Here is a 27,979-nt window from a genome sequence, read left to right as displayed (position 1 = left end):
CCCTCGGCTGTTTATGGTACGGATCGCAGGAGTGAGGTGGGACGGGCTGCTCGTGCTGGGTGGCCGTGAGGGAAGACTGTGTCGCTGGGAGGTTTTGGAAACGCGTTTGCGATCGACTGTGCGTGGAAATCACAACATAATGCTGAGCTGAGCAGTCAGTGTTCCACGTAATTCGCTTGTGAGGAGGCGGCCTGCGCAGTCTGGGTTTTGGCAGCTTTTCTCGAAATAGTGACGTCCTACGACATCAAGGTTAGTTTGAGGTTTGTCTACCTAGATGAGCACCGTTGTTTATGGGATCATTTTTACTTTCTCCAAGCCACCATGGTAATTTTAAGGTTGTGATGTTTTGCATTCATTACTTGTACTTACTGACTGCTACCATGCCTTCATTACCACCAGGCCTTCATCATTGTGTTATTGTAGTTGGCTAACCCAATTGCAGCACATTTATAAGGTGTAGCATGGTGATTCAGCATCTATCAGTGTAGCTTGCAGTCTCTTTGTGTTTGTTGACCATCTACATTCAGTGTTCCATGACTTTTCCAATAGGGCATCCACCAAACCAGCCAGACATCTGACCTGCCTTGGCTGTTTGGCAGCTGTGAGGTGCTGACATCCTGGGTTGACTACTGCCTCATCTGATGCTAATTGGTCAATTTTGAGCAAGGGGTGATGACAGGAAGTGAACCGCAAGCTGTAGGGGGTGTAATAGCATGCAAAAATTTGGGCAGCCGACCACCCAAGTAGACAAATATTGAAACATTACCTGAGCTGGATGTTGGGTACTAATGTTCTACCATATTGTCATGGTAGTTGTTGAGATGCAGAAAGGTACCACAAAAACATCAATATTCTAACAGTAATAGCAGGTTCTCCAAGAAAATATGGGAAATGGTTACAATCATATCTTTCTCTGCTATAAAGTATGATGTTTGCCCAATTTTTGGTGCTAATAGAGCAAAATCTAATTAAAGTTGGTTCCTCATATCCTATGTTTATCACTCTGTTTATCAGCTGTCACATTATATTCTTCATGAATTGACCTAGTTGAAACTAAGCGATGACTAGTTGATAAAGCTAGTTGATGACCAGTCAACAAAACTAGTCAAGTTTATGTTGAACTGAATGATCTGTCATTGAAAGATAATGTTCAAAGATTGCATATCATGATATCATGCCAATATCTATGTCTTTGGATGACCTTAGATAAACTTATTATTTCTGTCAATTGTGACAAACCTTAAACAAGATGACTGACACCAGGGATTCCCGGCACACATAGAAATGCAATCACACAAGCATACCCATACAAGTGTGATTATTATCTTCATTCAACTTATCTTCTCTCAAGTGATATTATCATCCCAGAATTTGTTGTTAATGTCTTGACATTTCAACACCTAGTGTTTTAGCCAAGGCCCTGACTACACTTTATTTCCACAGATGGCGGATGGGTTCCGTGTGGATGGGTTCCGGGTGGACGGCTCCTGGATGCTGTCTGTGTTCGTCACAGACCTGCAGGTGGAGAAGAAGATCCGTGTCAAGGGTGACATGCATGTTGGTGGCGTCATGTTCAAGCTGGTGGACGACCTGGGTATGTACCACCTGGCAAAGGTGCTTTCATGGAGAAATGACTGGGTCCAAAGGCTGTGTGCGGAGACCTTCTGTGCAGGCAGTTCCAGTGAGTGGTGTGATTACCACTGGCCATGGCAGCATCTGATTCTGGGAGGACTGATGTGAGAGTGTGCCGCTGAAATAACGGGGCGGTTCTGCAGTGATGTTCATAACGGGGATGGCCGCGGCCAACATGCCCTTGTTATCGTTGCCGCGTTATCTTGCTGTTTCTCCAGTACCAAACGTGCCGAACGCGATCTCCCCGACTGGAATGGTTACTGGAGCTAGCGCGCGGCCTCATAGCCATGTGTCCGACGGGCTCATGTATGTCGACGCGGGAAGCCCCGCCCGCGGGGGATCACCGCCTCCCGCCGACGCCCGAGTCTCCGCCTGGCTTCAGCGCCGCCCGCCCCGCGCCGGCCGCGCCGATGGGGGCGGTGGTGGCGGCAGAGGGGCGGCGCCCTTCCGTCTATTTCGGGCGCCGGTCGCGGCCGACCCGGACCGCCGCGGCGCCCCCAAGGCCGGCGGCGGCGCGGCCCGTCGGCGATCGTCGATGCCGTCGCGTCGGTGCGTCTTCGGCCCGGGCCGGCCGGTGTCCGGTTGGCGGTCGACCGTGGACGTCCGGCGTCGGCCGTGGGGGGGCCGGGCGGCTGTGCGCCGGAGGCCGCCTTCGTCCCCCCGGCGGCCGGCGCGGGCAGGGCCGTCCAGTCTGCTGGCCCAGCTGAGCGTTGACGAGCCGAGATCCGCGCCGGCCGAGTCTCATGTGCGCGATGGCGCGGACGGTGCTGCCGAACAGGGCTGCGTAGCATGCTGCGGCTGTTTTTATGGCGGCTAGGCAGTGGACATTCAGCCGATCACCGCACTTCGATACAAAACACGCAATGTCCGTCATTGACTTCCCACCCCCCTGAACATGGTGTAACCTAAGTTCGACAACAAATGCGTAGCTTTGCTGAGGTTGGTGTCGGCGAGTCCGCCACTGGTCAGCAGTGCGGGCGATTACCGTCAGCCGGTGGTCAGCTGCCTGGCGGTGCGCGAGTGGTCAGCATGCTCAAAACATCGCGGTCGATGTCACGCTCAGGGAATGCTGCAGACCGGTGGGTTTGCTGGTGCGTGTGTCGCGGTCGACGTGTCGGTGGTTGGTGCGGATGTGCCATTGGTCGACGTATTGACGGCCGCCCTGGCGGTCAGTGTACCGGCAGTGGCCGCTATGCTGGTAGTTGTGTGCTAACGTGTGTTATTCCAGGTCCCAGGGCCCAGATGTTACAGGTGGTCCGTGTACCGGTGGTTTGTGTACCGGCGGTCCGTGCACCGGCGGTCCGTGTACCGGTGATCCGTGTACCGGCGGTTCGTGTACAGGGGTCGGTGTACCGGTGATCCGTGTACCGGTGGTTCGTGTACAGGGGTCGGTGTACCGGTGGTCGGTGTACCGGTGGTCCGTGTACCTGCGTTCCGTGTACGGTTGGTCCGTGTACTGGTGGTCGGTGTACCTGCGGTCCGTTTACCGATGGTCCCCGTACCGGTGGCCCGTGAATTGGTGGTCAATGCATGGTAGTCCGTGTACCGGTGGTCCGTGTGCACGTGGTCCGTGTACCGGCGGTTTGCGTACGGGTGGTCCGCGTACAGGTGGTCCGTGTACCAGTGGTTCGTGTACAGGTGGTCCGTGCGCCGGTGGTCCATGTACCGGTGGTCCGTGTACTGGTGGTCCATGTACCGGTGGTCCGTGTACCGGTGATCCGTGTACAGATGGTTCGTGTGCAGGTGGTCCGTGTACCGGTTGCCCATGTACAGGTGGTCCATTACAAGTGGTCCTTGTTTCGGCAGTCCGTGTACAGGTGGTCGGCGGCCCGTGCACAGGTGGTCCATGTACCGGTGGCTGGTGTACCGGTGGTCCGTGTACAGGTGACGTGTACCGTGCCGCCGCCCGCCGTCAGCGGGGTGTTTATAGCATCGCTCCCGGTGCCAGTCCAAACAGGACGGCCGTCAGCAGCGCTGGCAGACCCGAGCGCGGCTCAGCCCCGGCCCAACATCATGTATTGAACGACCGAACCCGGCCGTCCCGGGACGAAATGGGACGCGACTGTTGTACTGATCCAGACCTGCTGCTGTACTGGCTTAGACCTCCGGATTGACTGGGGTCTTCCAGTAAATTTTCTTGGCGTCCTTCCAGTAAATTCCAGGGTCTAGACCTCCGGATGCACTGGTCCAGATCTCCTGATAGACTGGTCCAGATCTCTGGATGCATTGGCCCAGATCTCCTGATAAACCGGTCCAGACCTCCGGATGCACTGGTCCACATCCCCTGATAGACTGGTCCAGATCTCCGGATGCACTGGTCCAGATCTCCTGATAAACCGGTCCAGACCTCCGGATGCACTGGTTCAGATCTCCTGATAGACTGGTCCAGACTTCCGGATACACTGGTCCAGATCTCCTGATAGTCTGATCCAGATCTCCTGATAGACTGGTACAGATCTCCTGATAGACTGGTCCAGCTCTCCGGATACACTGGTCCAGACCCCGATAGTCGACATCGCGTTACGACAGACCGCGTCATTTCCGAGCGCACCACACCGGACCCGAGGTGGCGGGACCACCCGCTGACAGACGGGCAGCGACAGCCTCTGGAGGCCGGGAACCTCTCCGGACGCCCCGGCACCGAGCGGCCGGCGCCGGCCGCCGTTATCGGGCTGGCAATCGACAGCTGAGCATTTTGCACGCACGCTCGTGCTACGCTTGCCAAACCGCCGCACGATGGCGGCGGGTACGCCGCGGGCCGCCGCTCCCACCTGTTGAACTTTGTTCGACGCACCGCTTCTGGACTTTTGTACCCGTCGCCGCCTTTCCGCGTAACCGCCTTGTTGGCGTTGCACTCCACAACGCGGAAGCATTGTATTCGTATCTCTGCTGGCGCGGCGGGCACCCGGCCGGCGCGTCATTCCTCCACGTGCGCTGGCGTCGGCCGAGTAGGGCGCGGCCGCGTCACCCATTCTGGTCGGCGGCGGGTGTACGCAGCGCATGTGGCTGGTAAACACCGGCCCGGCCGCTCCGCCCCGTCCGGCGCTGACGTCACACAGCGCTGGCCTTGACGGCGCGGCGAGCTGTCGGGTGCGGAGGCACCGGCCGCGGTGCCGAGAGGGCGGCCGAGCCGCGCCGACGGCCGCTGCGGCCGCGGGACGTGACGAGCGCCCCTCCCCCTCTCCGTGCGGCTCTCTCCCTCCCCGGCGTCGGCGTTGCACGTCCGTTTCCGGCGCTGGGCGGCGAGCCGGGCGTCCGCGCGGCGCGCGCTGCCGCCGGGAGCTGGTCCGGACCGGCGCGCCGGCCGCCCGGCGCCGTATTAGGCGCGTTGCCGGCTGCACGCGGCGCACCGACGGGCTACACCGGCGGCGCGTGCCTCCGCGGCGGAGGCGGCGGCGGCCGCCGCCCCTCCCCCTCCCGACCGACCCGTGCGCCTGGCAGCGTCGTGGGACACGCGGGCTGTCGGGCGAACAGACGGCGCTCCGCCGGCAGAGGGCGGGGGTGTCCCGACGGGCCACCGCCGGCGCACGTGCCGTCCAGATGTGCCGGCCGAGCGGAGGGGAGGCCGCCGCCGCTGCCGCCGCCTCTGCTGCGCAGTCCGGCGCCTTTTTCCGTGGCCGGCTCGAGCGCGCGCGGCGCCACTCTGCGCCCTGGCCGGCGGCCCGGCGCCAGGCGCCGCTCGCGGTCAGGCCAACGCCCCGGCGCCGGTCGGCCGATGTTTTCTGTCGGGATTGCCTAACGCGTCGGACGGTTTTGCAGTCGGCGGCGGCGGTGGGCCGCGGCGGCGCTCACATCCGGCCTTTGATTCACCGCCGCCGCCGGCCGGACGCCGAGCGCCGGTGACGCCGAGGGAATGCTGGAATCGAGGACGCGTCACGCGTGACGAGGCGTCACTGGAGCTGGGGCTGGAGCGGGGTGGCATCCGGCGGCAGCTGGTGCTGGCGGCCGCCGGGGCGCTCGCCCCTCATTGGCCGGGGTTTGTCTCGTCTCTGCGCCGGGTCCCTCTGTGGAGGTGGGGAGGCTCAGCCACCGTTCGCCCCCTACGTCGGAGGCTGCGGCGCCCGGCCAACGCTCAGCTGACGGGACGCTGACCTTGCCAGCTGCGCGCGTCACCAGCTGTCCCGCCCGCCGGCTGGCCGCCGCAAGCTGCGCCGTGACGGGACGTGACGTGACGCGCCCTTGTCGTGACGTGACGTCAGTGACCTGACGCGCGCGCGGCCGCCGGCCGGTCGCGCTCGCCGCCGGCCGGTCGCGCTCGCCGCCGGCCGCGCCGCGGTCCGGGCGTGGCGGTGGGTCGGCCGCCTAATACGGCCGCCCGGTCGGGTGGAGCGCCGCCGGCCGAGACGCCGAGCGGCGCCGCGCCCGGCGCGCGCCCGCCCCGGCCCACTGGAATGCGCTGAGGCCCACACCGGCGGCGCGGCGGCGCGGATCAGCGCGGGTTCAGACCGGGTCGAGTCGCGCCCCGGGCCCCTGTGCCGTGCCTCCGCGGCCAGACGGCTGTGTTCCCGTACCTCCACGGTCAGACAGTGGAGCCAGACGGCTGTGTTGCGGGACCAGGCAGTCGGGCCGACCGCAGGCATGCCCTGTGACGCGCCTGGACGCCGGCCGACGCCGTTTGGCCGCCGTTGTGGCCCCGATTACGGGCCGTTTGGATGCGCGCCGTCGGCTGTGGGAGGCGCCGTTGCACTGGCCTGCGGCACGCCCTGCCGGTGGTCGGCCCTGGATGCACGCCCGGTCCGAGGCCGGCCCCGCCCGGACTCAGCAGTCGGACTCGCGGAGTCCGCACCTCGGACCGCGCCGGGTCGGCTCTGTGACGTCATTGGCGCTCGGCAGCACAGGTGGCGCGGTTTTAATGTCCGGATCATCGTCGTTACGACGTGACGTCTCTGCACGATGCAGCAGGTGGCGGCCGGTCGAGGCGTCACGGAGCTGGCGCGGCCCGTGCGGAGGAGGGAGGGGCGCTGACCTCGTGGGGCAGGGGAGGCTCGCCCGGCACCGTCGGCCAGCTGGGCTGGAACGGCTCAGCCTGGCCCATGAAATCCGTGACTTGTTGCGCCGACGCCGATACGCGGATATAAACACTGAGGAGACGTCGCTGGTAAAGCCTTGTATGTTGACATGTCAGCTCAGCCCGAACTTTCGGTTGACACAGCTGCGTTGTATGTTGACATGTCAGTCTCAGCTGAGCTTCGCGCCGGCACAGCTGTTTGTGGACCGGTCGCTGGCGTGGGTAGAACCGGTTCACTCACGGCATTTCGATTCCCACCGCCAGCTCTCGGGCGCGCAGATGGCCACCTGTCCGTGATGAACCATCTGAGGGGTTGGCTGAGCCCGGAGCCCCGCCGGTGACTACTGCACGGACACCGTGCAGGCGCGACTGAGAACTCACTCGGTGCGGCCCGCCCGCGCTGCCGGCCGCGCCGCGCCGCGGCGCCCGGCCGCCTACCGCCGACCAAGGTCGTATGGTGATGAGGCGTCGCCTTGACTTTGGCCGGCGGCGGCGGAGCGGGGCGTGCGCGGTGACCCGGCCCGGCCAGCTGGTGCGACCGGCCGCCGTCGCGACGGCACGCGGCGCCGCCGCCGGCCGTCGGCGCCGTCGCCGGCGTGGTTCGGCCGACGCCGCCGCCGGGCGGTGTGCGGGAGCGCGGCGGGGCGCGCGGCGGCGTGTCAGCGGCGACGGCCGTGACACGTGCGGCCGCGGCCGGCCGCGGGCGGCCACGCACCCGGGAGGCGACAGGCGGGCGGCGGACGGGGTCGTTATCATGGATTCAGGCGCGGGTGATGTATTCGGGGAGCCTGCAGAGGTGTCGCGCCGCCTTCGTCAGGCTGAGCGCTGGCCGATGGGATGCTGCAGCATTTACATTTTGACGACGGCGGCCGGTGGCGTGTGCACGGTACCCCCGCCGTCCCTTCGGCCCAGCGAGGCGCGGTGCCGTCGAGACGGGAGATCTGGAGTCCGTCGGTACCGGCCAGAATCGGACGGAGCGGCGGTGGCGGCGCCGGCCGGCGTGGGAGGACCGGCCGAGCTCGCTGCCGGAGAGCATCGGAGTCGGCCGGCCCATCTGCGGCGCGCCCACGCCCGTTCTCGCCGCCGCTGCGCCGCGCGCGCCCGATAAATTGGCCGATTGCGACAGGCGGGCGCCCGGGCGCGACTGGCGACGGCGTTTTTGCGACGGCGCGCTCGGATGTGCCGATCGGAACTGGCTTCGCGCGCCGGCCGGCCGCGTTTCGGTACGAAGCTGGGGACTTTGGCACCTGATGCAACCCGAGCATTGTGCTGCATGGGCTCGAGTGGTCTGAGTGAATCGGAGTTGGTTATCGATGCCGGTGTCATCCGCAAGTGATGATGCAGTGGCGTATAGGCGTATAGGGTTGGTGCTATGCGTAATTATTTTATGCTTTGTTTAAGTACACATCCATGTTTCGCTCAACAGCATTGTGACCAGATGCTTTGGATTAGCCTTGCTCCGGCTGCTTTGGTGGCGGTGCATTGTATATTGCCTTTTGTTTTCGGCACACGTGTCGACCGATGTCGGTTTGTTGTTCTAGAGCATGTCCCGGCATTCCATACTTGGCGTTCTGAGCACGGCTAGGCTTCTGGTTTATGTATGTTGCTCACCAGGTTGTTGTGCTTCGTGGCATTCTGCGCCGCGAAATGCCCCGCAAGCCCCGCCCGCCAGGGCTGGCAGCCGCCTCACTGCCGCCACCGCTTTGCCACCCCGCGGTCGGTTTTCCCGGAGCCATGGTCCGTTGCTCGCTTCCGCGGCGGCCGCGGGGCCGTACCTGCACCGCTTCCTGTGCCGGCCGCGTGGCGCGCGTGCAGGCCGCCCATGTCGGCCGCCGCTCGGCATCATGCACAGCACAGATCCCAGCGCGGCCCGGCCGGCGCCGCGCCGCCCCCGCCCCCGCCGCCGATGCGGCCGACGCGCGGCGCTCGGTTTTTATCGGCTCGGCGTCAGCGAGGTGTCGCCGACGCCCGAGGCGCTCAAGGAGACGTCGGACAGCGCTGACCCAGAACGGCTGGCGGGGTGGCGCCCGGGAGCGGCGCGAGCGCGGCTGTCAGCTGTGTCAGCCGTCGCGTTGCGAGCGAGCGGCGAGCCGCCGCGTCGGCTGGGGGGGGGGGGGGGGGGGTCCGAGCTGCGCCGCGAGGTGCCGATCTCGCCCGCCCACCGGTGTCAGCTCATGGAAACCTGTGTGTTGACTTGTCAGTCAATCCAACCTCTCGGCTGCACGCGTTCGGGCGAAAGGCCAAACACCACAGTATTCCCCCCGTCCCCCTGTCCCCTCTCGTCCCTGTCTGGAGAGGTCATCCCTGCCTCGCACCGCATGGCAGGACGCCCCTGGGCTGGACGATCTCCGCGCTGCGCCAGGACGGGCCGGCTCTTCCTCGGCGTGCAGCCGGCTCGACCTTACGCGGCGGCTCCGCGTGGGCCCGGCGCTGATGAGCCCGGTTTGGGCTCGCCCCCTCGCCGGCCGCGGCGGGGCGCTGGCGTGCTGCCAGTCGATTGTTGATGGGCGAAATGGGCCGGCACGAGTGGCGATGGCATGGAGCTGCGCCTGCCGAGGTCGGCGGGGCGGCTGGAGCGGCTCCCGGGGCCGCAGCAGATGGCGCCGGGCTGCGACACGCTGTCATCACCGCGCGCCTGTCCTCGGGCCGGCCGTGTTTTAGGCGAGGCTCGCTGCGAGCTATGAGGCAGGGTCCCGTCCGATGCGCCGGCGGCCGGAGCTGTGCTCGTGCAGCAGCATGGCCGCGATGATGTTACGTCAGCGAGGTGCACGCTTACGATTCGACGTAAAGGATTGAGCTCGACCAGACCGGCCTATATTGGGCGCCCGTAAATATTTATGACAGATGCCCGTTCCACGAACATCGAAACGGTAGCTGATTTCCCACCGATATATGCGCTGAGGACAGGAGTACCTAAGCGAAAGCCGGCTGGTGTTCCCATGGTGATCTCATGCTCTGCCGCCAGATTATGACAGGCGTATAATTATGACGTATTTGGCGCTGTTTGCGGTGCTTGAGCAGGGTGTTCCCAGGCGTGCCCGTGGCCGCTGCAGCCTTGCAGCACTGCGGCTGCCCGCTGCCGTCCGATGCTGTGTGCTGTGCAGCAGGGCAGCCGGCCGTTGCTGTGCGATCGCGTGGCTGCGGGGGCGCCGTGCTCCCCGTCGGACGCGACGGCCACGTCCAGGGCACTTTGGCCGTGTTTTCGGGTGCGATATTCCGGTAGCTGCAGCGCCGGAGACGCCTGTCACCGCGTGATCGCTCACCGCCGCCGGTTACCGTGCGACGCCCCGGCCGCCGCACCGCTGCAGCCTCGTGCTCCGGTGCGCGCCGCCGGCCGCTGCAGCGCCAGCTGTCGGGCTCTGCTCGCATCCGGCCCGGCGATGCGTCTGTGGCAGCTTAATGAGCAGCCATGACGAGTGGCCGCCGCCGCCGCCGCCGCCGCCCGGCGCCGCCCGCTCCGGCCCGGCGCTATGTATAGCCGCGCCGGCAGCATGCATGTCAAGGTGCGCGTCGGCCGCTGCCAACGTAAACGCCGGCCGGCCGCTCGCCGGTGTGTTTATCGGAGGATTGTCTGCGGCCGGCGGGAGCCGACCGAGCGGGGTCGGGTGGGGCGCGCTGACGGCTGTCGCGTCGGCCCCGGCCAGGCTCGGCTGTCGGCGGCGACAAGTCATGTGCTCCGGGGGCGACGGCTCCGACTCTGATGGATGTGGGGCCTGATTGTCCGCGGCGACGGGTCGAACGTGCTGGCGCGCTGAAAGGCTGAAAGGCTGGCGGAGGCCAGGGTCGGGCTCTGCCGTTGAAAGCGCGGCTCTGGCTGGCGGGGCCGGGCTGGCTGTCAGAGGGGCCAGAGTTGCCTGCCAGGGAGGCCGGCTTTAGCCGTTGGCTGCACGACGGGTGGCGGGCGCGCGGCGCTCAGGTGGAAGGTGGCTGGAAACGAACCGTGAAAAGGCGCGGCGACCCCGCTTTTTGCCGCGGCACGACTCAGTTGTGCGCCGGTGCCACGGCCGGCGGCCGGGCGGCTCTGAGCGGCGCCGCCAGGCAGCGGCTGATGATCCAGGCGACGCCGGCCGGAAGCGCACAAGGCCGCTGAGTCGGACGGAGCCAAGCAGTTCCGAGCGCAGCCGAGGGCTTCCCGGTAGCGTTAGTCACCGGCCGGCGGCGGCGGCGGCGGTGTCGTGTCATCCGGCACCGGGGCGCTGACTCACCTGACAGCGGCCGTCGCGTCCGCCGGCACCTGCCGACGCCGGCGCGGCCGCGGTGGTGACGCGCGCCGCCCTGGCCCGCCCGCGCCCGGATGCGACCCGCTATCGATGCCCGCCTCCCGCCTCCCGCCTCCCGCCCCCGCCTGCCGCTGGACCGCTACACGGCCAGGCCGAGTCGGTGTGCGCGGCCGGGTGGCGTGCGCTGACAGACGGAGATCGAAGGACGTCGAGCTCGCCTGGCGCGGTGGTGTGCGGCTTTAGAGAAGCCAGCTGACCCGGCTGGACCGGCGTGGATCGCAGCTCGGTAGCTGAATCGGGTCGCCGTCTGCCGGCCATCTGGGCACGTCGGAATGCTCCGCAGCTGCGTTGGCGCGCGTGGAAACATCCGATGCCCTAACGCGCTCGGACGCTGAGATCGGCGCCGGCGGCTCTCGCTCGGCTGGCGCGCGAGCGGCCGGTCGGTGCCGGGCGCGGTGACGCCGGCCCGCCGCGGACATGTCCTCGGCGGGCGTCACGGTATGTGGCGCCATGCCGGGCGGGCGGGGCCAGCTGCGCCAGCCCGCTGTTGTCGCGGTCTGGTGCCAGGTGTGAGGTCACCGCCGAAGCCGTCCTCGGGACCGGGCCGGCACGGCGGTGGTCCAAGTCACGCCTGCGGTCGGTGTCGGCTCCCTGGCGTGAGGTCGCCGTCGTCGCCTTCCGTAGGGACGCACGGGGTCCCGGGAGTGCCACGCTGCCCGCGATCTGCGCTGCGTCGCGTCGCCGGAGGCCGCCGGGCGCGGCGGGGGCCTTGTTTAGCGCTCTGGCCGGCTGCCAGCGCGCGTGTGTGCGTGTGCGCGCGGTGAATGGGCGCGGGCGGACGGCGCCCGACCTGCCGCCGCCCCCGCTCCGTTGGCCGCCAGCGCGCCGCCGCCGCCGCCGCCGCCGCCGCCGGCGGCCGGGTGGCGTCACTGCTGTAGGTTGCGAGCTCTCGAGGCTGCGCTCCCGCTGGGTGCCGGCTGTAGGATGCGGATCTGGTCTGTTACCCGGCAGGTTGCGCTGCCACCTGGTGACCTCTCCCTGCCGGCGCGGTCCAGATGTGCTTGACCCGCCGGCGCGGTCCAGATGTGCCTGACCCGCCGGCGCTCCCGTGACCCGGCTTCCGACGTGGGCGGCGCTCCCGTGACCCGGCTTCCGACGTGGGCGTGCTGCCTCGCCGGTGTGGCTTCCGTTCTCCCAGCTGTTCCTCGTCGCGGCATGCGACCGGCGGCCGCTGCGGGCCGCGGTCGGACGCTATCCGTCACGTATCGTGTTGTGGTCGCTGTCGGCTCGGCGTGAGACCCTTGTCGCGCGCTGAGCCGCCGCCCCGCCGCCTCCAGCCCATTGTGAGGGCGTTATCTCAGCGGGCAGGTCGGCTGACTTGGCTCCGGCTGTCGCACACGCGGGCGGCAGCTGATCAAGAGCGACAGGGCTCAGGCATTGAGCGGGACGAGGTGTGGGACAAGGCCTGCTTTCGGCGGCTACTGGGTGGGCTTAGCTTCTGGCCCTGGTCAGCGAGCGTGAACATTGACACGTGATGAGGATATAGACTGGGACAGAAGCGGGGGCCGGCGCAACTCCTCGCAATGCGCTCTAAGCTCAGCCCTTCCGCGGATCACTGGGTGGCCGTTGCTGCGGCCTCCGGCGGAGGTAACAGATTTACCGCGCCAGCGAGCCGTGGTTACCGCGTTCACGTGAGCGTAGGTGACGCATTCACGTCTTGTTATTATCACTATTGACGCGTGCGCTACTGTGCTGGCTGGCGAGAAGCCAGCGATCGGCGAGCTGGGGTGCTGTTCAATCACGGGCCCGCTGCGCCACGGATGACAACATCGAAGATGTAAAACCTCGAGAGGAGAAAGTCGGTGGGAGGGTGCGGCGTCGTGGACGGGAAAGCGGACGGTCTTCCCCGGACGGGAGAGCGGGCAGCCTGTCGCCCGGGCAGCGGGCAGTCTGCCCCGGCGCCGGCAGCAGGCAGCCCGCCCGGGCGAGCCGTCGGCCGGGTGGCCCGCGCCCTTACCGAGCCCGGAACCCGCCGGGCCGCCGGGAGACGGATCGGCCGTCCGTTTGTGGGTCAAGGCGGCGGACGGACGTGCCAGGAGTGCCGAGCAGGCGACCGACCCACGGCAAACGCCGCCCCGGCCCGGCCTGGCCCGGCCCCGTATGCGTTGTTTGTCGAGAGCGGGGGTGCCGTGGCCTTACGGCTGTCGCCTCCGCCGCCCTGGGACTCCCGGAGTCGTGCTGCGCTCATCAGGGCTGGGCCGAGGCGCTCCGCCGCTCGTTTCTGAGTCCAACCAATGGGCAGTTTTTGCCTTGTTTTCGCTTTGTCGTCTTTTGTGTTCCATGCTAATCCATGCCGGCCCTCAACCCGAATCACTTTCCATCACAATCCGATCACTTGGCCATTTCCCCGCCTCTTTCATTACTCGCCCTTCTGAATATTCCTGCCTCGCTCTGCCCGTGTACTTTACGAGCGGCGGCTGGCTGCCTCCTCCGGGCTTCGGCACACAGCGTGCCGGCACAAAGTGGCCCTGTCCGGGGCGCGGGCGCGGTGCCTCCTTTTTGCGCCGCCGCATTGTGCCGGCCCGGCTGTTTTGCCGTCCGCGCCGCTCGGCTGGCCCGCCTGGTGGTATTGACACTGCCTCTCCGGCTGGAGGCCGGCACAAAGGCGGCGTGTGCGCCGACGCGCCGCGCGGCCGGGCCGGCGCCGGACGCCGCCGCACTCTGCTGACGGCTGTCGCCGCTGCCCGCTGGCGCCGCTGCCCGTTGGCGCCGCTGTCCGCGCGCGCGCCGATGCCCGTGCTCCGCGAGCTGCAACCCAGCAACGGCCCTTTGTGCGCCGCCCGTTATCCGTGCACCGCCCGTTATCCGTGCACCGCCGTCCGTTCTCCGCGGACCGTACCGCGCTGGTCATGCCCCGCTGCCAGCACCTTGTTCTACGCTATCCGTGCCGCGTCGTGAGCACCCTGTACTCCGCCATTCGTGCGCCATACTCCGCTGGCGGCGTCCCCCGTCCGGCTGCCGCCGGTGCCTGGTCAGGCGGTCGCCTCGGCGCCGCGTCGGGTACGGCCGGCCGCTGGTTTCGCCTCTCCTGCCGTGGGCCGGCCGGCCGACTGGCCAGCCGTGTGAACTTTCTCCCGGGCCGGGCGCGGTGAGCGGGCCGACCTCGACCCGCCGGCGGCCCGCTGACCCACCGGTGTCGCGGCGGCGGCTGCGGACGGGCGCCGTGTCACGCCGCGGCGCCCGGTCCGGCCGGACGGCGGGACGTCGCCCGGCCTCCGTCGGGCCCTGGCGCGCCGGTCGGGCTCCGTTGGCCCGATGACACCGCGCGTGGGAGGAGAGTCGGGGTGGCCTGTCGCGGCCTCTGCCAGGCCGGCACGGGTGCGGCGCCAGCGTCGCATCCAGCGCGCGGCTGGCGCCGCCGACCTTGCGCGCTGCCAAACAATGCCGACCTGTGCTCATTAGTCGCGATCGGGCGGCGGTGTTCGGCGACGATACAATCGGCTGGCCGTCGCCTGACCCGGCCTGACCCGGATCGACGCCGCGCCTCGGCGACTCGGGGCGGCGCCGGCGGCGCGCGCTGTCGTGTCGGCCGCCCATCGCGACCGGATTAATCAGATGACCGCATTAGCGGGACGGGTGGGCGGGTCCGCCCAGGCGGGCCGAGCCGAGCCGCGCCGGGCCCGCTCCTGCGCCAGAGACGCCGCCGGCCGGCCGCCGGCGCCGGGCGGTGCGCCGCTTTGGCCGCGCATGAGCGACGACGCGATCCTGGCGCGATGGTATCGCGCCTGGCGGCAGCCGGGCTCTGCCGCTCCGATGTTTTATCTCCGCCCCGCTCGGCGGCGCCGCCCCCGCCCCATCTCGCGGACCGCGGCGCCGAAGTAAGCAGCCAATCGCAGCTGCACCCGGGAGATGACGCCTCGTATCCGGAGATGCTAAGCGTGCCAGCATGCAGGAAACGCTCGCAGGTGCTCCCTACGCAAGGGAACTGCCCGGCGTGATAACTCTACTGACGACTCTATAAGGCTGTTAAAGCGTCTTTCGGCACATGTGCAGTTGGCGGCGACTCGAGCAGCTGCGTTGCGAAACTTCCCGCCGCTGGTCGTGATCGGCTTAGCGTAAAAGTTACGCAACGCCGCGGTACAAAAGGAGCTCGACCCGAAGACCGCTGCACCGTCAGTTGCACCATACCGCCGACGTCTTCCGGGGGGCGGTGGGAGAGGCTGTGGGAACGTGTCAGACGGCGGGCAGGACGCTACGGGCTGGTCTCGGAAGAACCGTTGGCGTACTGAAGGGGCAGGCACGTCATTGGTCATGTTCATGTGGGGAAGAAGTCCCAAATGTGGGCTGAACACGTTAATGGAACACTTTATAACTGCCTGCTGTTTCCGAGCCAACGGTATGGCGGCATTCGCTCATTCAAAATGGTTGTAAAATTTGCATCATTCGCTTAGTTCAAGTATCCAGGCGATGCGTGGACGCGACACCGGAGATCCAGCATTCCTCATGTGGAGGTCAGCTGCTAGCCGTCAGTATCGGCTTACGAAGCGCGGTTAGGGCCTGACCAGGTCAGCTCAGGCACGCATAGCACCCTCCGCAGATCAGGATCGAATGTCAGGTGTGATGAAGGCCAATGGGATTGCGCATCGAACGTTGCGTAATTTAAACGACCGAGCCCGCCGGAGTTGAGCTGAGCGACAAACATTCCACGCGTTCTCCTCGCTGCATGAGCCGACCGCCGTCCTGCAGCCGACGACGGCGCGGCGCCCGGCGTTGGCGCATCCACACGGCGCTGTAACGCCCTCATCACGTGCCGTGGCACGTCCCAGCGCCGCCGGCCGCGGCGCGACCGCCGCCGCCGACCACCGGCAGCCGCCGCTCCGCCCTCGGCAAACAACGTCAGGTCGCCGCCAGGCTGGAGCTAATTAGCGTCGGCGCGCGGCGGGCCGGGCGGCGCCGGCCGACGGCCAACCGCTCCGCCCTCGCACGCACGCGAGCGCGCGCCTCTGTCGGGTGCCGGCAGCGGGTCACGCCCACACGCCGCGTCGCCCGGCCCGGTGCGGAGACTGATCTCTGATGAGAGGCACGCGACGGCGGTGGCGGCGGTGGGGAGGCGTCGGGTGCTACTGGAGTATGTTCGGTTAAAGTTCGGTTCGGTTTGGTTCGATTAAGGTTTTGTTAGGTTTGTCTCGTGCTGTTCTGTCCGATCACGGCATATATACATGGCGTAACAATGCTTGTGAGTGCATGTGACCTTTTCCATTGTCATTGTTGTCCGCGCTGTTGTTTGATGATCTGGCTTTGGTATTCCAACCACGACGCTTGTAGCCATCCCCACCCTCATTGTCTGCCACAGCTTTGTCATCTGACCGCGGCCGCCCCGTCTCGTCTGCCCACCCACACCACAGCGTTCAACAGGACCCCTTCTGCCGCCCCCTTCTGCCCACCCGCACCACAGCTTTCAACAGGTCCCCTTCTGCCGCCCCCCTCTGCCCACCCGCACCTAAGCTTTCAACAGGTCTCCTTCTGCCACCCCCGCCTGCCCCATCCGCGCCACAGCGTTCAACAGGTCCCCTTCTGCCGCCCCCGTCTGCCCCACCCTACACCCCCAGCGTTATGACAGAGTCGCCTCTCTCGTTACCGCAGAGGGCCATGACTGGTCGGACCACGCGCTCTTTTGGCCGGAGCGCAACCAGTGGCTGCTGCGCACCAAGTCGACGCTGGACCAGTACAGCGTGGATGCCGAGGCGTGCTTGCTCTTCACGCCGATGCACAAGGTGCTGCGCGTCCAGCTGCCGGACCTGCGCCACCTCGACTGCCGCGTCGACTTCAGCGCCAAGTGCTTCAACGCCGTCATCGAGGTCTGCAAGGAGCTGGGTACGTACGCCGGGCGGCTGGCGCGCTCCGGTCGTCGGCGCCGGCGCCGGACGCTCCGGTCCAGCCGGACGGGCTTGGAGGAGGCTGGCGCCGGCGCCGGACGCTCCGGTCCAGCCGGACGGGCTTGGAGGGGGCTGGCGCCGGCGCCGGACGCTCCGGTCCAGCCGGACGGGCTAAGAGCTGGCGCCGGCGCCGGACGCTCCGGTCCAGCCGGACGGGCTTGGAGGGGGCTGGCGCCGGCGCCGGACGCTCCGGTCCAACCGGACGAGCTCGGAGGGGGCTGGCGCCGGCGCCGAACGGACGCGGGGCTGTCGTTGGTGCAGGTTATTGCTGAAGTCATCCTGGTCGTCCCGCCGTCCTGCTGTTGTCAGTGCAGCGCCGTTACGTCCTCGGTCAGTTACGCTCCGGGCGGACCAGCGCAGCGTCAGCCTGTGCCCGCGTCAGCCGTGCGAAGGCCGTGGAGTGACGGCTTGTGCAGCAGCCACGCCGCGGACAGAGATGTCCGCTTGGTGACGCAGGACTATTATGTCAAATGCCGCTATGGTGATGTTATGCTCACGCCGAGCGGATATTATTCATCGCGGAAAGCAAACCAGAAACTGATGCCACTAACCTGTCCGGATGGCTTATAAATCGCCTGTGGATCGGTTTATAAGTCGGGATAAATTAGCTGGTGTCAGGAGCAGGGGCTACGCTTCTGCTGGGAATCGTCGTAAATTACAGTTTATTCAAGCATTCAAAGCTCGTTTCGTAGGCTTATATTAACATTTATCTGGTATCGTATCGTACGTTGGCGAATTACAAGACCTTAGCCCTTGTAAGCTTGATGTATTATAGCGTTCAACGGTGAGAACCGTGGGCGCGTACATCCGGGCCTATTGAAACATTTTTCCGACGCATTGAGGAATGCTTTCTCTTATGCTGAATGACCCCTTACTCAGCGCATCCAAGGTGCACAACTTAATGTTGTCTCCCAGCTGGCTTGCTTCACCAGCAGAAATATGCCTGAAATATGGACTGTTTCTGTGTAAATATCAAGCGTTCATTCATCGGTTGATGAATGGTTGGATTTTCGATGAATGAACACGGTGATTCATTCGTTTATTCATGGAGCAGTTGAACATCATTTTACACATCAGTTGATTGACGGTTTGCCTTACTCAACACAAGATCAACAGTTGACGGGTGTCGTTATTGATTTTTGTACCGAAATAGTCCGGTATCCTTCGGAACTGCTCCGAACTCTCACTGCACTCCCCGTGGTGTACACCGCGGCACGTGACCCCTATAGCGGCGCTATGTAGTTGGACGCTCCCACACATCTTATCAGAGCACACAGTACTCGACGATCTCCCGCTATCATAGCCGGGACCGGCAATCAAAAACGAACCACGTTTGGCAGAGCTGGGACCAGCAGTAAAAAACGAGCCACGTTTGCTCAATGTATGCTTTACTCTACAGTTGTGCAGTTTTATCGTCACACGGACTGCCGTAGGATTTCTGCGTGATGGCGCTGATGCAATGGAGTTCGCGGGAGGGAGGGGCCGTACCGTTGGCCGGCTGGGCCATCGAATGGAGGTCCCCGGCGGCTTGAGGGGACTTCGCTCCCAAGATCAAACGTAGCCAAGAGGGCCTGGGCACAACCAACTTAAGATTGTTGCATTGTCCCAGGTATTAAGAACTAGAAACATTTTAAGTATATAGAACTACGACTGTACAGTTCATCCGGGTTTTTTTTTCTGCGACGTGCGTACGCGCCATTTTTCTTCAACTCGGTTACATGCTCATTCATTCCAGGTAATCAGTTGAGTGCGCATTGTCAGGGAAAAATGACATGCAATTAACGATAATTCAACTAACAGAACCTATTTTTGAGTTTCAAACATTGCGGGTGGTCGGCCAAGCTGTCATCTCGCTGCATCTTCTATTTGATCTTTGTGCGAGCTATGCCTTGCGACAAGGCAGTTTATCCATTGCTGTGGACTGTGACGTTAAGCCCCTCCTCTTGAGTACTTCCCCCTCGTGAACTGACAGTCGCTTGTCTTCATTGACAGCTTTAGCGGGTGTGAACGCTGCAGATAGCGGTCCGCGTGGGGCGTGCAGTGGTTTGAACGGACGCTCACGTGTCGATAGGCCGCAGCTGGATAATTCGACAAAGCGGCATGTGTTAGGTCATCGCGCTGCCCCGGTGCTCTTCCGTTCGGATTTACGACCTGTTTGGCAGTGGGTGTCACCTTGAAGCGTGGACTGTTCACTTGTGGACATTCCACATTAAGATGACATTATGCGCCCCAAGGATGGCTCGTTTATCCTGGTGGTGATATCATTGGGAAGTCATGCATGCCGTTGGATCCCTCAATGCACGTCTCTGCTGGAGCACTCACGAACGTCCGGGGCATTATGCACTGGCGATTGTACCGTTGTAGTGCATACTTCGCGGACATAAGCTTGGGAAATCCTGTCTGCACTTCCGCGCCCTAGCTGCTCACTGTGCCGTGTTGGTCGCCGCTGTGCTGTACGCAGAAATGTTCACCAATCAGTGGCTCAGGAGACTGGCCGTACACGCGAGAGCGAGGGTGGCTGGCGGCGGGCAGCTGGACCGTAACACGTGCCGCGGCCGGCAGGTATCCGCCACCCGGAGGAGCTGTCGTTCGCCAAGCCGCTGGAGTCGCAGCACCTCAAGTACAACTACCAGTCGCACGCGGCCGGCAAGGCGCGCTCCGTGGACGGGCTGCCGGCCGACACCAACACGTTCATCTCCAAGAACGGCTCGGCGCATAGCAGCAACAACAGCCTGGACGGCCCGACTACGCCCAGCCGCCGCCTGCACACGTCCGGCTCACACTTGAACACGGTCAGTGACGGCGCGAGGCTGCGCTCCGCGCTCCGGCGCCTTCCGCGGCCGACGGGACGGGCCCGATCTTCGCTGGCGTTCGCTCGCTGCGCCCGCTGATGGATCGGACAGCGGCCGCTGCTGATCAGTGTCGTCGTCTGGGATCAGTGCCGCCGCCGCGGAGGCGTGTGGTCTGGTCGGGCGGCTGCGGCGGCGGCTCGCCGGCGTCCACCTGCAGGCCGGGCGAGGTCCTAGTCGGTGTGCGTGCGGTTGGCTGATAACTCGCTACTGACGCCCGCCCGCGGCAGGGCCTCAGCATCCAAGTATCGGACTGTATATTTGTCTTCGCGCCGGCGGCCCCCCGACGCCCGTCACCAGACCGTGCTCTCCGCGTGGCGGCGGCGCGGCGCTGCCTGCGGCCGTTGCGGCGGACGCGGGCAGGCTGCTATCGGCGCCGGCGTCAATACAGGCCATCTGGCGCCGGCCAGGGCGCCACGCCCGCTGGGGGCCTCAGATAACCGGGCTATCGGCGGCGTCGGGGCTGTTTACGCTGCGGCATCTGGCGCCGGGCCGGCCGCTGCGTAAGCTCGCGCGTGAGCCCACGTGGCGGAAGCCGCCGCCCGGAGGGCTGGCGCGCGGCGGCGCTGCTGGGGTGGCCGCCGGCTCGAGCAGGGCTCGGCGGGCCGACTCGAGCGGGGATCGGCAACGGTGGTTGGCCGTGGTGCGGCGGGTCTCACGGGCGGCGGGCGGGTTGGACCGACGCCGCGCTGTCTGACCCCGCAATGCACGCGCCGGCGGTGGCGTCGGCCGGGATCAGTCCCGTCTCGCTGTCGTCAGCCAGTGTTGGCAGCCGACGCCGGCCGGTCCTCCCTCCCACGGCGACAGCTCGGGCGCACAGGCGTCCTCAGGTCGCCGCCAGGCCCGCCACCTGGCGGACCTGAGAGGCCGACTCCATGCCGATACCGGCGACGCCTCCCTCGGCAGCGGCGCGGACGGCGTCCCCTGACGCCGCCGGGCCGTCAGCCGGGCGTGACCTGCGCCGCAGCTCCCTGACAGACGCGCGACAGCCGGCGCTCGACCGACGCGCGACAGGTCGGCCGGGACCGTCAGCGGCGGCGAACAATGGCCGGCTGGGCTGGCCGGGACGCCAGCAGGTTTGGTCCGGCCGCTGCGCACCGCCGGTTACAGTCGGCTCGGGATTCCCACCTGTGATACTTCCCAGCCCCCCCCCCCCCTCTCTCGAATCTCTCTCCTCGGCGAAACTGACCCTTGTGACTCGATCCCCTACGTTCCTCGAGCCCCGCTCGGCCCGTGCAAGGTGGTTTTCTGTGAGATGAGGCTACCGCCACCCCGGCCCAACGCGAGACCCACTGTGCCTGCGCAGTACAGCTGCAGCTAACTCAACCCCTGTGACAAAGCTCGCGAGCGGCCGCCGACTCTGTCACCTCGCGTGCGCTGCCCCTCCCCCGGTCCGGCTGTGGCGCAGTTAATGCCGCGGCGGCGCCTCCGGTTGCACGAGACCCGCCGCCGTCACATATCGCTGACAGAGGCGGACGCGGCGCGAAGCACGCCCGGCATGTGGTCACCGCGCGGCGAGCCGCGCCGCCGGCCCGGTCCCGCCCCCCTTCGGAGGGCCAGCGGCCGCGCGCCGGGGCGCCCCCGGTCTCTCCACTGACCCGCGGCGCAGCGCAGGGCTTGGGCGGGCTGCCCGGCGCCTGTGTCGTGGCCGGAAGGCACCGCTGCGTTTGGCCGGCGTCGGTAGCCTCGCCGCGGGTGTTGGAACACGATTGCAGGCCGTTTAGCGTGCGAGAGGCTGCTCAGGCCCGCACCGCCGCTCCCAGTGGCTTTACGAGGCCGCCCGTTCGGGGAAGGGCCCGTGATCTCATGGCAGGACCGGTTCCGCGCGGCCGGCCAGCCGGCCGGCGGCCGCCGCCTGCGACGGCAGCCCCTGTTTGCAGCCGTCGCCGGGCGGCCTGCACGGCCGGGCGTCGCCGCCGGCCGGCCCCGGCAGGGTCACTCTGACGTCACCCGGTAAACAGGCGCGGCCTTGGACGCCGCGACACGGCCGCAGCCGGGGCGGGTGGTCATGGTGAAGCTGGCCACCGCTCCGGCTGAGGAGGGTCGCCGGGGCCAGGCAGCGCCGGCCGGCCTGCAAATGAGAGGTGCCTGGGCTCGGTGCCAGCCAGTGCTGCCACCTTCACCGGTGGCGGCGAGTCCGCGGTGATTTGTAACGTCGTACCCGGGGCGCGTGGATGGATGTTGTTTGACTTAGCGCATGCGAAGCTTCAAAACGTCTCTGGGCCGTGGGGCGCGGCCTGAAGGACACTGACCGGGTTGCCGGTGAATGTTGACATCTAACTCTTCACTCCCTCAGCAGGTGCTGCCTTGACGTGGGGCTGGCTGGTGTCCATCACGGGAAGAGTGCATGTCCTCCCGCTCACCGAACCCAAGACCACGCCCGTCAGGGACGCTCCTCGTACCCGTAGGGTGCATGCCGCCGTGTTGTCCATGCGGCGTCCTATCACCTGCGACGCCCTATCGCCGTCCCCTGGCTGTGGTGCGTTACCCCGGTGTTGCCGTCTCCGCAGAGCCCCTGCCGACGAGGCCGCGTGCGTAACGGTGCCCCCTGTGATCTCCGCAGCGGCCGCTGCCGTCGCCGCCGGCGGACGCGGACCGCGCCGCCTACCTACCGTACCCGCCGTCGCCGCTGGTCCAGACGCCGCCCTGGGCGCAGGCCGGCCCGCAGCGCTCCAGTCCGGGGCCGCCGCCCACGCCGCGTACGCCTGGCGTAGGTAGCCGGTCCGGCTCGGTCCGGCCAGGCGCTAACGGCGGGAGCCGCGGGGTGCTTGCTTCGGCGCCGGCGCCGACCGCGGCTCGGTGGCGTCCGCCGGGCGGGGCGCATCGCCATCGCCGCCGACCGGGAGGACTTCTCCTCGTGTCGCCGGTGCCATGTGCCGCTTCGTGTGGTCCTGCGAGGGTTGGTGCGGCGTCTGGTGGTCCGGTCGCTGGTCGCTGGTCTTTGTTCCTGACGCCGTCTCCGGGTGGTGCTCCTCGTGGTCCTCTGTTGTTGGTCCGTGTTCCTCATGTTTCGGTAGCTGGTCGATGTTCCTCCGCGTGGTCCTGTCAGGCTTGTTGTTTTAGCGAGGCTCCTGGACGTTGAGCAATGCGTTGCGTGAGCCACCGGACGTGGGTCGCGCACGAAGAGCCCCCCCCCCCCCCCCCCCCCCCGCCGCCGCCGCCGCCGCCGTCGCCGCCGCCGTCGTCGTCGTCGTGTCTGCGGTTTGTCCGCGCTTGTTTGACCCTGCTGCGGTTGTTTTAACCCTCGCCGGATACAGATCGGTCTGATGCCTCCCACCCGACCGCCAACTCCGCCCCCCCCCCCGCCCCCCGCCCTCGAACTCAGCTTCCTGACGTCACAGATCGCGCTGCGCTCGGGCGCTCGTCTCTTGCCCCGGCAGCGGCGGTGCCATGGCCGCCTGCAGCGGCGCCAACAGCTGCCGTGTGTGGTCCACTGGCTGGTCCGGCGTTTGTTGACGTTGGTCGGCGGCCGGTGTGGCGCCGTAGGGGTCCTCGCGCGCGGTGACGTACGCCGCGGCTGCTGGGCCGGCTACCGACCGCGCTGCCGGCAGCCGCCGCCGCGACCCACGGCGTTCCGTCGCGCCCGCGGAGTGTTGACGTGATGAAGGATCTCCGGGATGGAGATGCCCCCACGAGGATGGCACGTGGACTTGGCTGTTTTAAGTTTGTCCCCGGAGAGTTGCAGCGGGTCGCCAGGTTCGAGGCTCTGGGAAATGTCAACAAAGAGGTTACGCCCTCTTTACGTGGCGCGGACCTCCATTAAACCGCAGGCTGGAAGTCGGGTAGTCCTGCTTTCCCTCGAAATCTGATTCACCCCTGTGTAAATACGTCAGGATTCCCTACAGGCCCAGATTTCGCCGCTGGTGCTATCCTGGCGCGTGGCCCAGGCAGCCCAGTAACGTACCAGCGTGGGGTCTGCCAGTCCGCCTCTGACCCCGCGGTCGGGTCAACGTGACCGCCGCCACCCCTCCGGATCGCTGACAGCCTCCCGACACGGGCACAGTGGCGACGGCGAGGGCGCCGCGCCGCGTTTGTTTTTCCTGCTCCAGATCTGTCGGGGCGCTGGCCGAGCTGCCCATTGATCGGCTAAAAATACGGCGCTGACCGTCTGAGCGGCGGCCGGCCGGCCCAGCAGTGATGGATGGACGGACGGACGGACGGCCGGTTTGTTTGGGTGATTTTACGACGGATGTAACGGCTTTGGTCTGCCGTGTCGCAATCTTCGGCGCCACTCTCCTGAAGCGGGGGACCGAGACACAAGCACGGACAGGCAGTTCCGGTGGACGCGGGACAGCTTGTAAGGACAGACGACACGATCAGACGGGCTGCCGAGACGGAAAGCCGCGCGCCCAGCTGGCGGCGATACCCACCCCGTGGTGCGGGGTTTCCCCCGCGCCGTCAGGCGTTAGGAGCGGGCTGCTGGCGGCGCTGCTTGGTGTCGTGGTTTAGCCGGGGAGGGGGATGCCGCGCTAATCACGTGCCCCGGTGCTAACGACGCATGTGTCGGGCCTCGCGTCTGATCCATTAGCGACGGCGGCCGGCGGCGGCGGCGGCCGTCTGGGAACGACGGCACGCTGCCAGCTCGTGCGAGCGCGTGCCCGCTGGCGCACATCCTGTCTCGCCGCGCGCCGCGACGGTCCGTTTGTCATGCCACGCCCCGCCGCCGCCCTGCGCGCAAACACCCCCCGCTGCGGAGAAGGGGGTAAAGTCTGCCGGCGGCGCGGCGTGACGCGAACCCGGTGCCCCCCGGGCGCCCCCCGGCCTGACCCTGCCCCGATCCTGCCCTGACCCGTGGCGGGGCTGCCTCTCCACGGCTGACGGCGCCGGCCGCCGCCAGCTCGCGCCGCCGGCCGGTGCTGCGTGACGCGACCCGGCGCCCCCGGCCTGACCCTGCCCCGACCCTGCCCTGACCCGCGGCGGGGGTGCCTCTCCGCGGCTGACGACGCCGGGCGCCGCCAGCTCGCGCCGCCGGCTGGTGCGGCGTGACGCGACCCGGTGCCCCCGGCCTGACCCTGCCCTGACCCGTGGCGGGGCTGCGTCTCCGCAGCTGACGGCGCCGGCCGCCGCCAGCTCGCGCCGCCGGCTGGTGCGGCGTCGGGTGGCGCCGCGTCACGCTTGCCGCATGCCTGGACGAGCGGCAGCCGACCCGGGACGTGCCGCGCCGGCCCGGCCCGGTTTCGCCCCCGCTCCGGTCGCGCAGGAGCGGAGGGGGGGGGAGGGAGGATCCCCGCTCGGTGGGGCGGAGTCGGAGTACGTCGGCTGGGCTGGAACTCGGTCGTGCGGCGTGTGGTGGCGCGAGGTATGTGGCGCCTGGAGCGCTTTTTTCCGGCGGGATCCTTCGCAGGGTTTGCGATCGCGCCGCTCTGTCCGTCCATTATTGTGCGCAAAAAACACTGAAACGCCAGTACCCCTTTTGTCTTCAGATCCGATGGAAGTGATGTGTTTTAAGCCTGTGTTGATGCCGATTGTTCTTTGCTAATATATCGTGGTGATAACCATCAACAAACGGTCGTCCATCACGTAAGAATGTTTGCCGGCCCTGTAGATAATGCACGAATCAATCACGGGGAATGCAGCGCGGCGTCAGCACGTGGCTTTTTGTCTGTCAAGCCAAAGCAATTCTGGCTGATGGTCTTTACCGCCTCGTAGGTTGGGGCAACCAGCTGGGCACTATGCTGCGCAGCGCGGGTCGTCCTTGGCTGGGACTTAACGCTGTCTTTAGGGGCCTGACCTCTGCGTGACCTTGATTGTCATCCTGCTGACGTCATTCTGAGCCCCGCTCTGTTCTGCCCTCGCTGTGTTGGCGGCCAGTCGTCCCGCTCGACTGAAGCCCATGGTGTCACTTCTGGCGTAACGTGATTGGAGGGTTGGTTGACACTGACTACGCTGTTAGCTGACTGTGTGATTTCTAGCCTGTTATGTCTGTGTCATGTGGCGTGAGCCCACCGTGACCAATGCGTCACCTCTGATTTCTCCTGCTTCTCGTCTCAGTTGACGGCCTGAACTGCCCTGACCTGATCGCTCATGGTGTTACCTGTTAGTCGTTCTGCTCTTAAGACAGAGCGAGATGGGCTCAGAGTGCACCGTGTCACGGCCTGACCCCTTGTGTCACCGCTGGCCTGTCCTGACTCCGTGTCGTCTGCCAGCCCGTCCTGACACCCCTCCTCCTGTGTCACCCCCGCCCCGCCCCGCCCCGCCTCGTCCCGCGCCGTCCGCCAGTCTGACCTCCGGCGCCTCCCGTCCGCAGAGCGGCACGTGGCGCTCGAACGCCTCGCACTCGCCGTACAACACGATGAACAGCTCGCTGGGCGGGCCGGGCTCTCCGGCGCACAACATGACCATGAGCAGCCTGGACAGCCTGGACTCGGGCCTGACCCACAGTCCGATCGTGCCGGCCGCGCAGGCGCGCCGCGTCATGGTGCACCCGCACACGCTGCTCGAGCGCGCCCGCATGAACGTGGCGTGAGTACGGGGGCGGCGCCCGGGCCGGCGCGCCGACGCGCCGACCGTGTTTTGGCGCGGGATGCGGCGGCGACACTGCGCTGTGCGTGCCGGGCCGTTCCGTGCCGCGCAGACCTGACGGAGGGAGCTGTGTGGGCGCTCTGTAGCAATGCAGTGGGGCGGACGTGAGGCGCGTGTTATTACCGTGGCTTGATGCGGTGTTGTGGGTGCCGCGAGGCCGCGTCCGCAGCAGAGCTTCTGTGACGTTATAATTTCACCACTGTGCTGTCTCGTTCCGACTGCGGTCCCGTGCGCTACTGTCGCATTCCCGCTGCAGCGGACTGTTGTAATCCTCTCGCGGGCACGCCACAAGATGGCACGACACACTCTCTCTCTCTGTCCTCTGGCCGTCCGTGGCCTCTGAACGCGCTGTCTGGCTCTCCAGCTCCCCGTCAGACGGCCACGTGCCTCACCGCGTGCGCTGCGCCGCGCCCCGACCAACACCGGAGGGCGCTGTCTGATCGTGTCATCTGAGCGTCTCTAGCCCCAGTCGCCGCCACGCGCTGCTGACGCCGGGGCGGTGACCCTCGCCTGCCGCAGCTGGCTGGACTCGTCGCTCTCCATCATGGAGCAGGGCATCCGCGAGTACGGCACCCTCCTGCTGCGCTTCAAGTTCTACAGCTTCTACGACCTGGACCCCAAGTACGACGCGGTGCGCATCAACATGTTGTACGAGCAGGCCAAGTGGCAGATCCTGAACGAGGAGATCGACTGCACCGAGGAGGAGATGCTGTTGTTCGCCGGCCTGCAGGTGAGTGTTATCGCGGGTGGGGGCGGGTGGCTGTCGGCGGCGCTCCAGCGAGGCGCCCTGACGCGGTGGGGGTCGGCACCGGGCGGATAGTGAGGCTCAGAGACGATCCCAGACGTAAGGGTGGTGAGTCGGCGACCTTCCGCGCAGGGAGTGCAGTGGTACAAGGTCTTGCCGCGCAAGGTGGTTGGTTCCGCCACTATGTCGTCGCGGTGGTGGACAGCGCAGGGTCGCTGGCGTAGGTTCGGTTGAGAGAGGCACTGGGAACGTCCGCGGAGAGACCTGCCAGCGGACAGGAGATCTTCAGCTGGCTCGTATGGCAGTGACCTGGCCAGCGCCCGTGCCGGCTGTGGTGTGATTATCTGCGGAGCGCTCGTCGGCAAGAGACGGTGCGGGCCGGTTTGTCCCCCGCGTGGCCGAGCCGTCGTGTGGTGATCACTCTCGCTGCTTGGGTGTGTGTGTGCGTGCGGCGCGCCTGACTGGGATCTGGTTGTTACGGTGACCTGTGTTCGATGCGGCTGGTCCGAGTCCTCGATGCAATGGACACGGTTTCCGTCGTTCCACGGTCACCCTGGCTGTCATGCGATCATCGCTCCTCTCTGCTGTCAGCCTTGCTGTGGGTGGCCCAGTGTTGACGGCGTTTGTACGCGTCCCACACGGCTCTCGTCCTCCGTTTCGCTCGCTTCCGCCCGGGCCTGGTGTGCCGCCATGCTGACCGGCGTATCCCGTCGGCCCGCAGCTGCAGGTGAACATGCAGAGCAGTCAGCCGCAGCCGGAGCTGAACGACTCGAGCATGGGTGCCGACGACATCGACTCGGCGCTCAACGACCTGCAGGTCAAGCTGGAAGGCTCACACGTCAACGGCAACGGCGACATCACGCAAATCCCCGAGCTCTCGGACTACCTGCGCTTCTTTAGGTAGCGCTGGCGGCGGCGACGCCGGCTGGCTGGGCAGCGGGCGGCAGGGCGGGGCTCGTGTGGGCGTCGGGAACGCGCCGCGGCTGCGAGCGGGGTGTTGGCGCCCGCCGCCGTGCGTGCCGCGGGCCCGTGCCGCTTCTTGTCCGGCTTCAGGTTTGAAAGAAGTG

General features: G+C 66.3%; 1 protein-coding gene across 1 annotated transcript; it reads left to right on the top strand.

The window, feature by feature from the left end:
- Positions 1-22: 22 nt before the first annotated feature.
- Positions 23-26,893, top strand: LOC119093603 (unc-112-related protein; the record flags this gene model as incomplete). Its single annotated transcript, XM_037216579.1, is given in 6 exon segments — positions 23-249; positions 1,444-1,594; positions 16,504-16,734; positions 19,359-19,588; positions 25,893-26,107; positions 26,687-26,893. Coding segments are annotated over 5 exon segments (1,034 nt in total), but the record flags the coding sequence as incomplete, so codon positions are not given.
- Positions 26,894-27,979: the final 1,086 nt, after the last annotated feature.

This window comes from Pollicipes pollicipes, unplaced genomic scaffold (genome assembly GCF_011947565.3).
Source record: "Pollicipes pollicipes isolate AB1234 unplaced genomic scaffold, Ppol_2.1 Scaffold_4002;HRSCAF=4701_pilon_pilon_pilon, whole genome shotgun sequence".
Classification (NCBI taxonomy): Eukaryota; Metazoa; Arthropoda; class Thecostraca; order Pollicipedomorpha; family Pollicipedidae; genus Pollicipes; species Pollicipes pollicipes.
The sequence above is the reverse complement of the archived record's forward strand: the minus strand, read 5'-3'. Positions and strand labels throughout refer to the sequence as shown.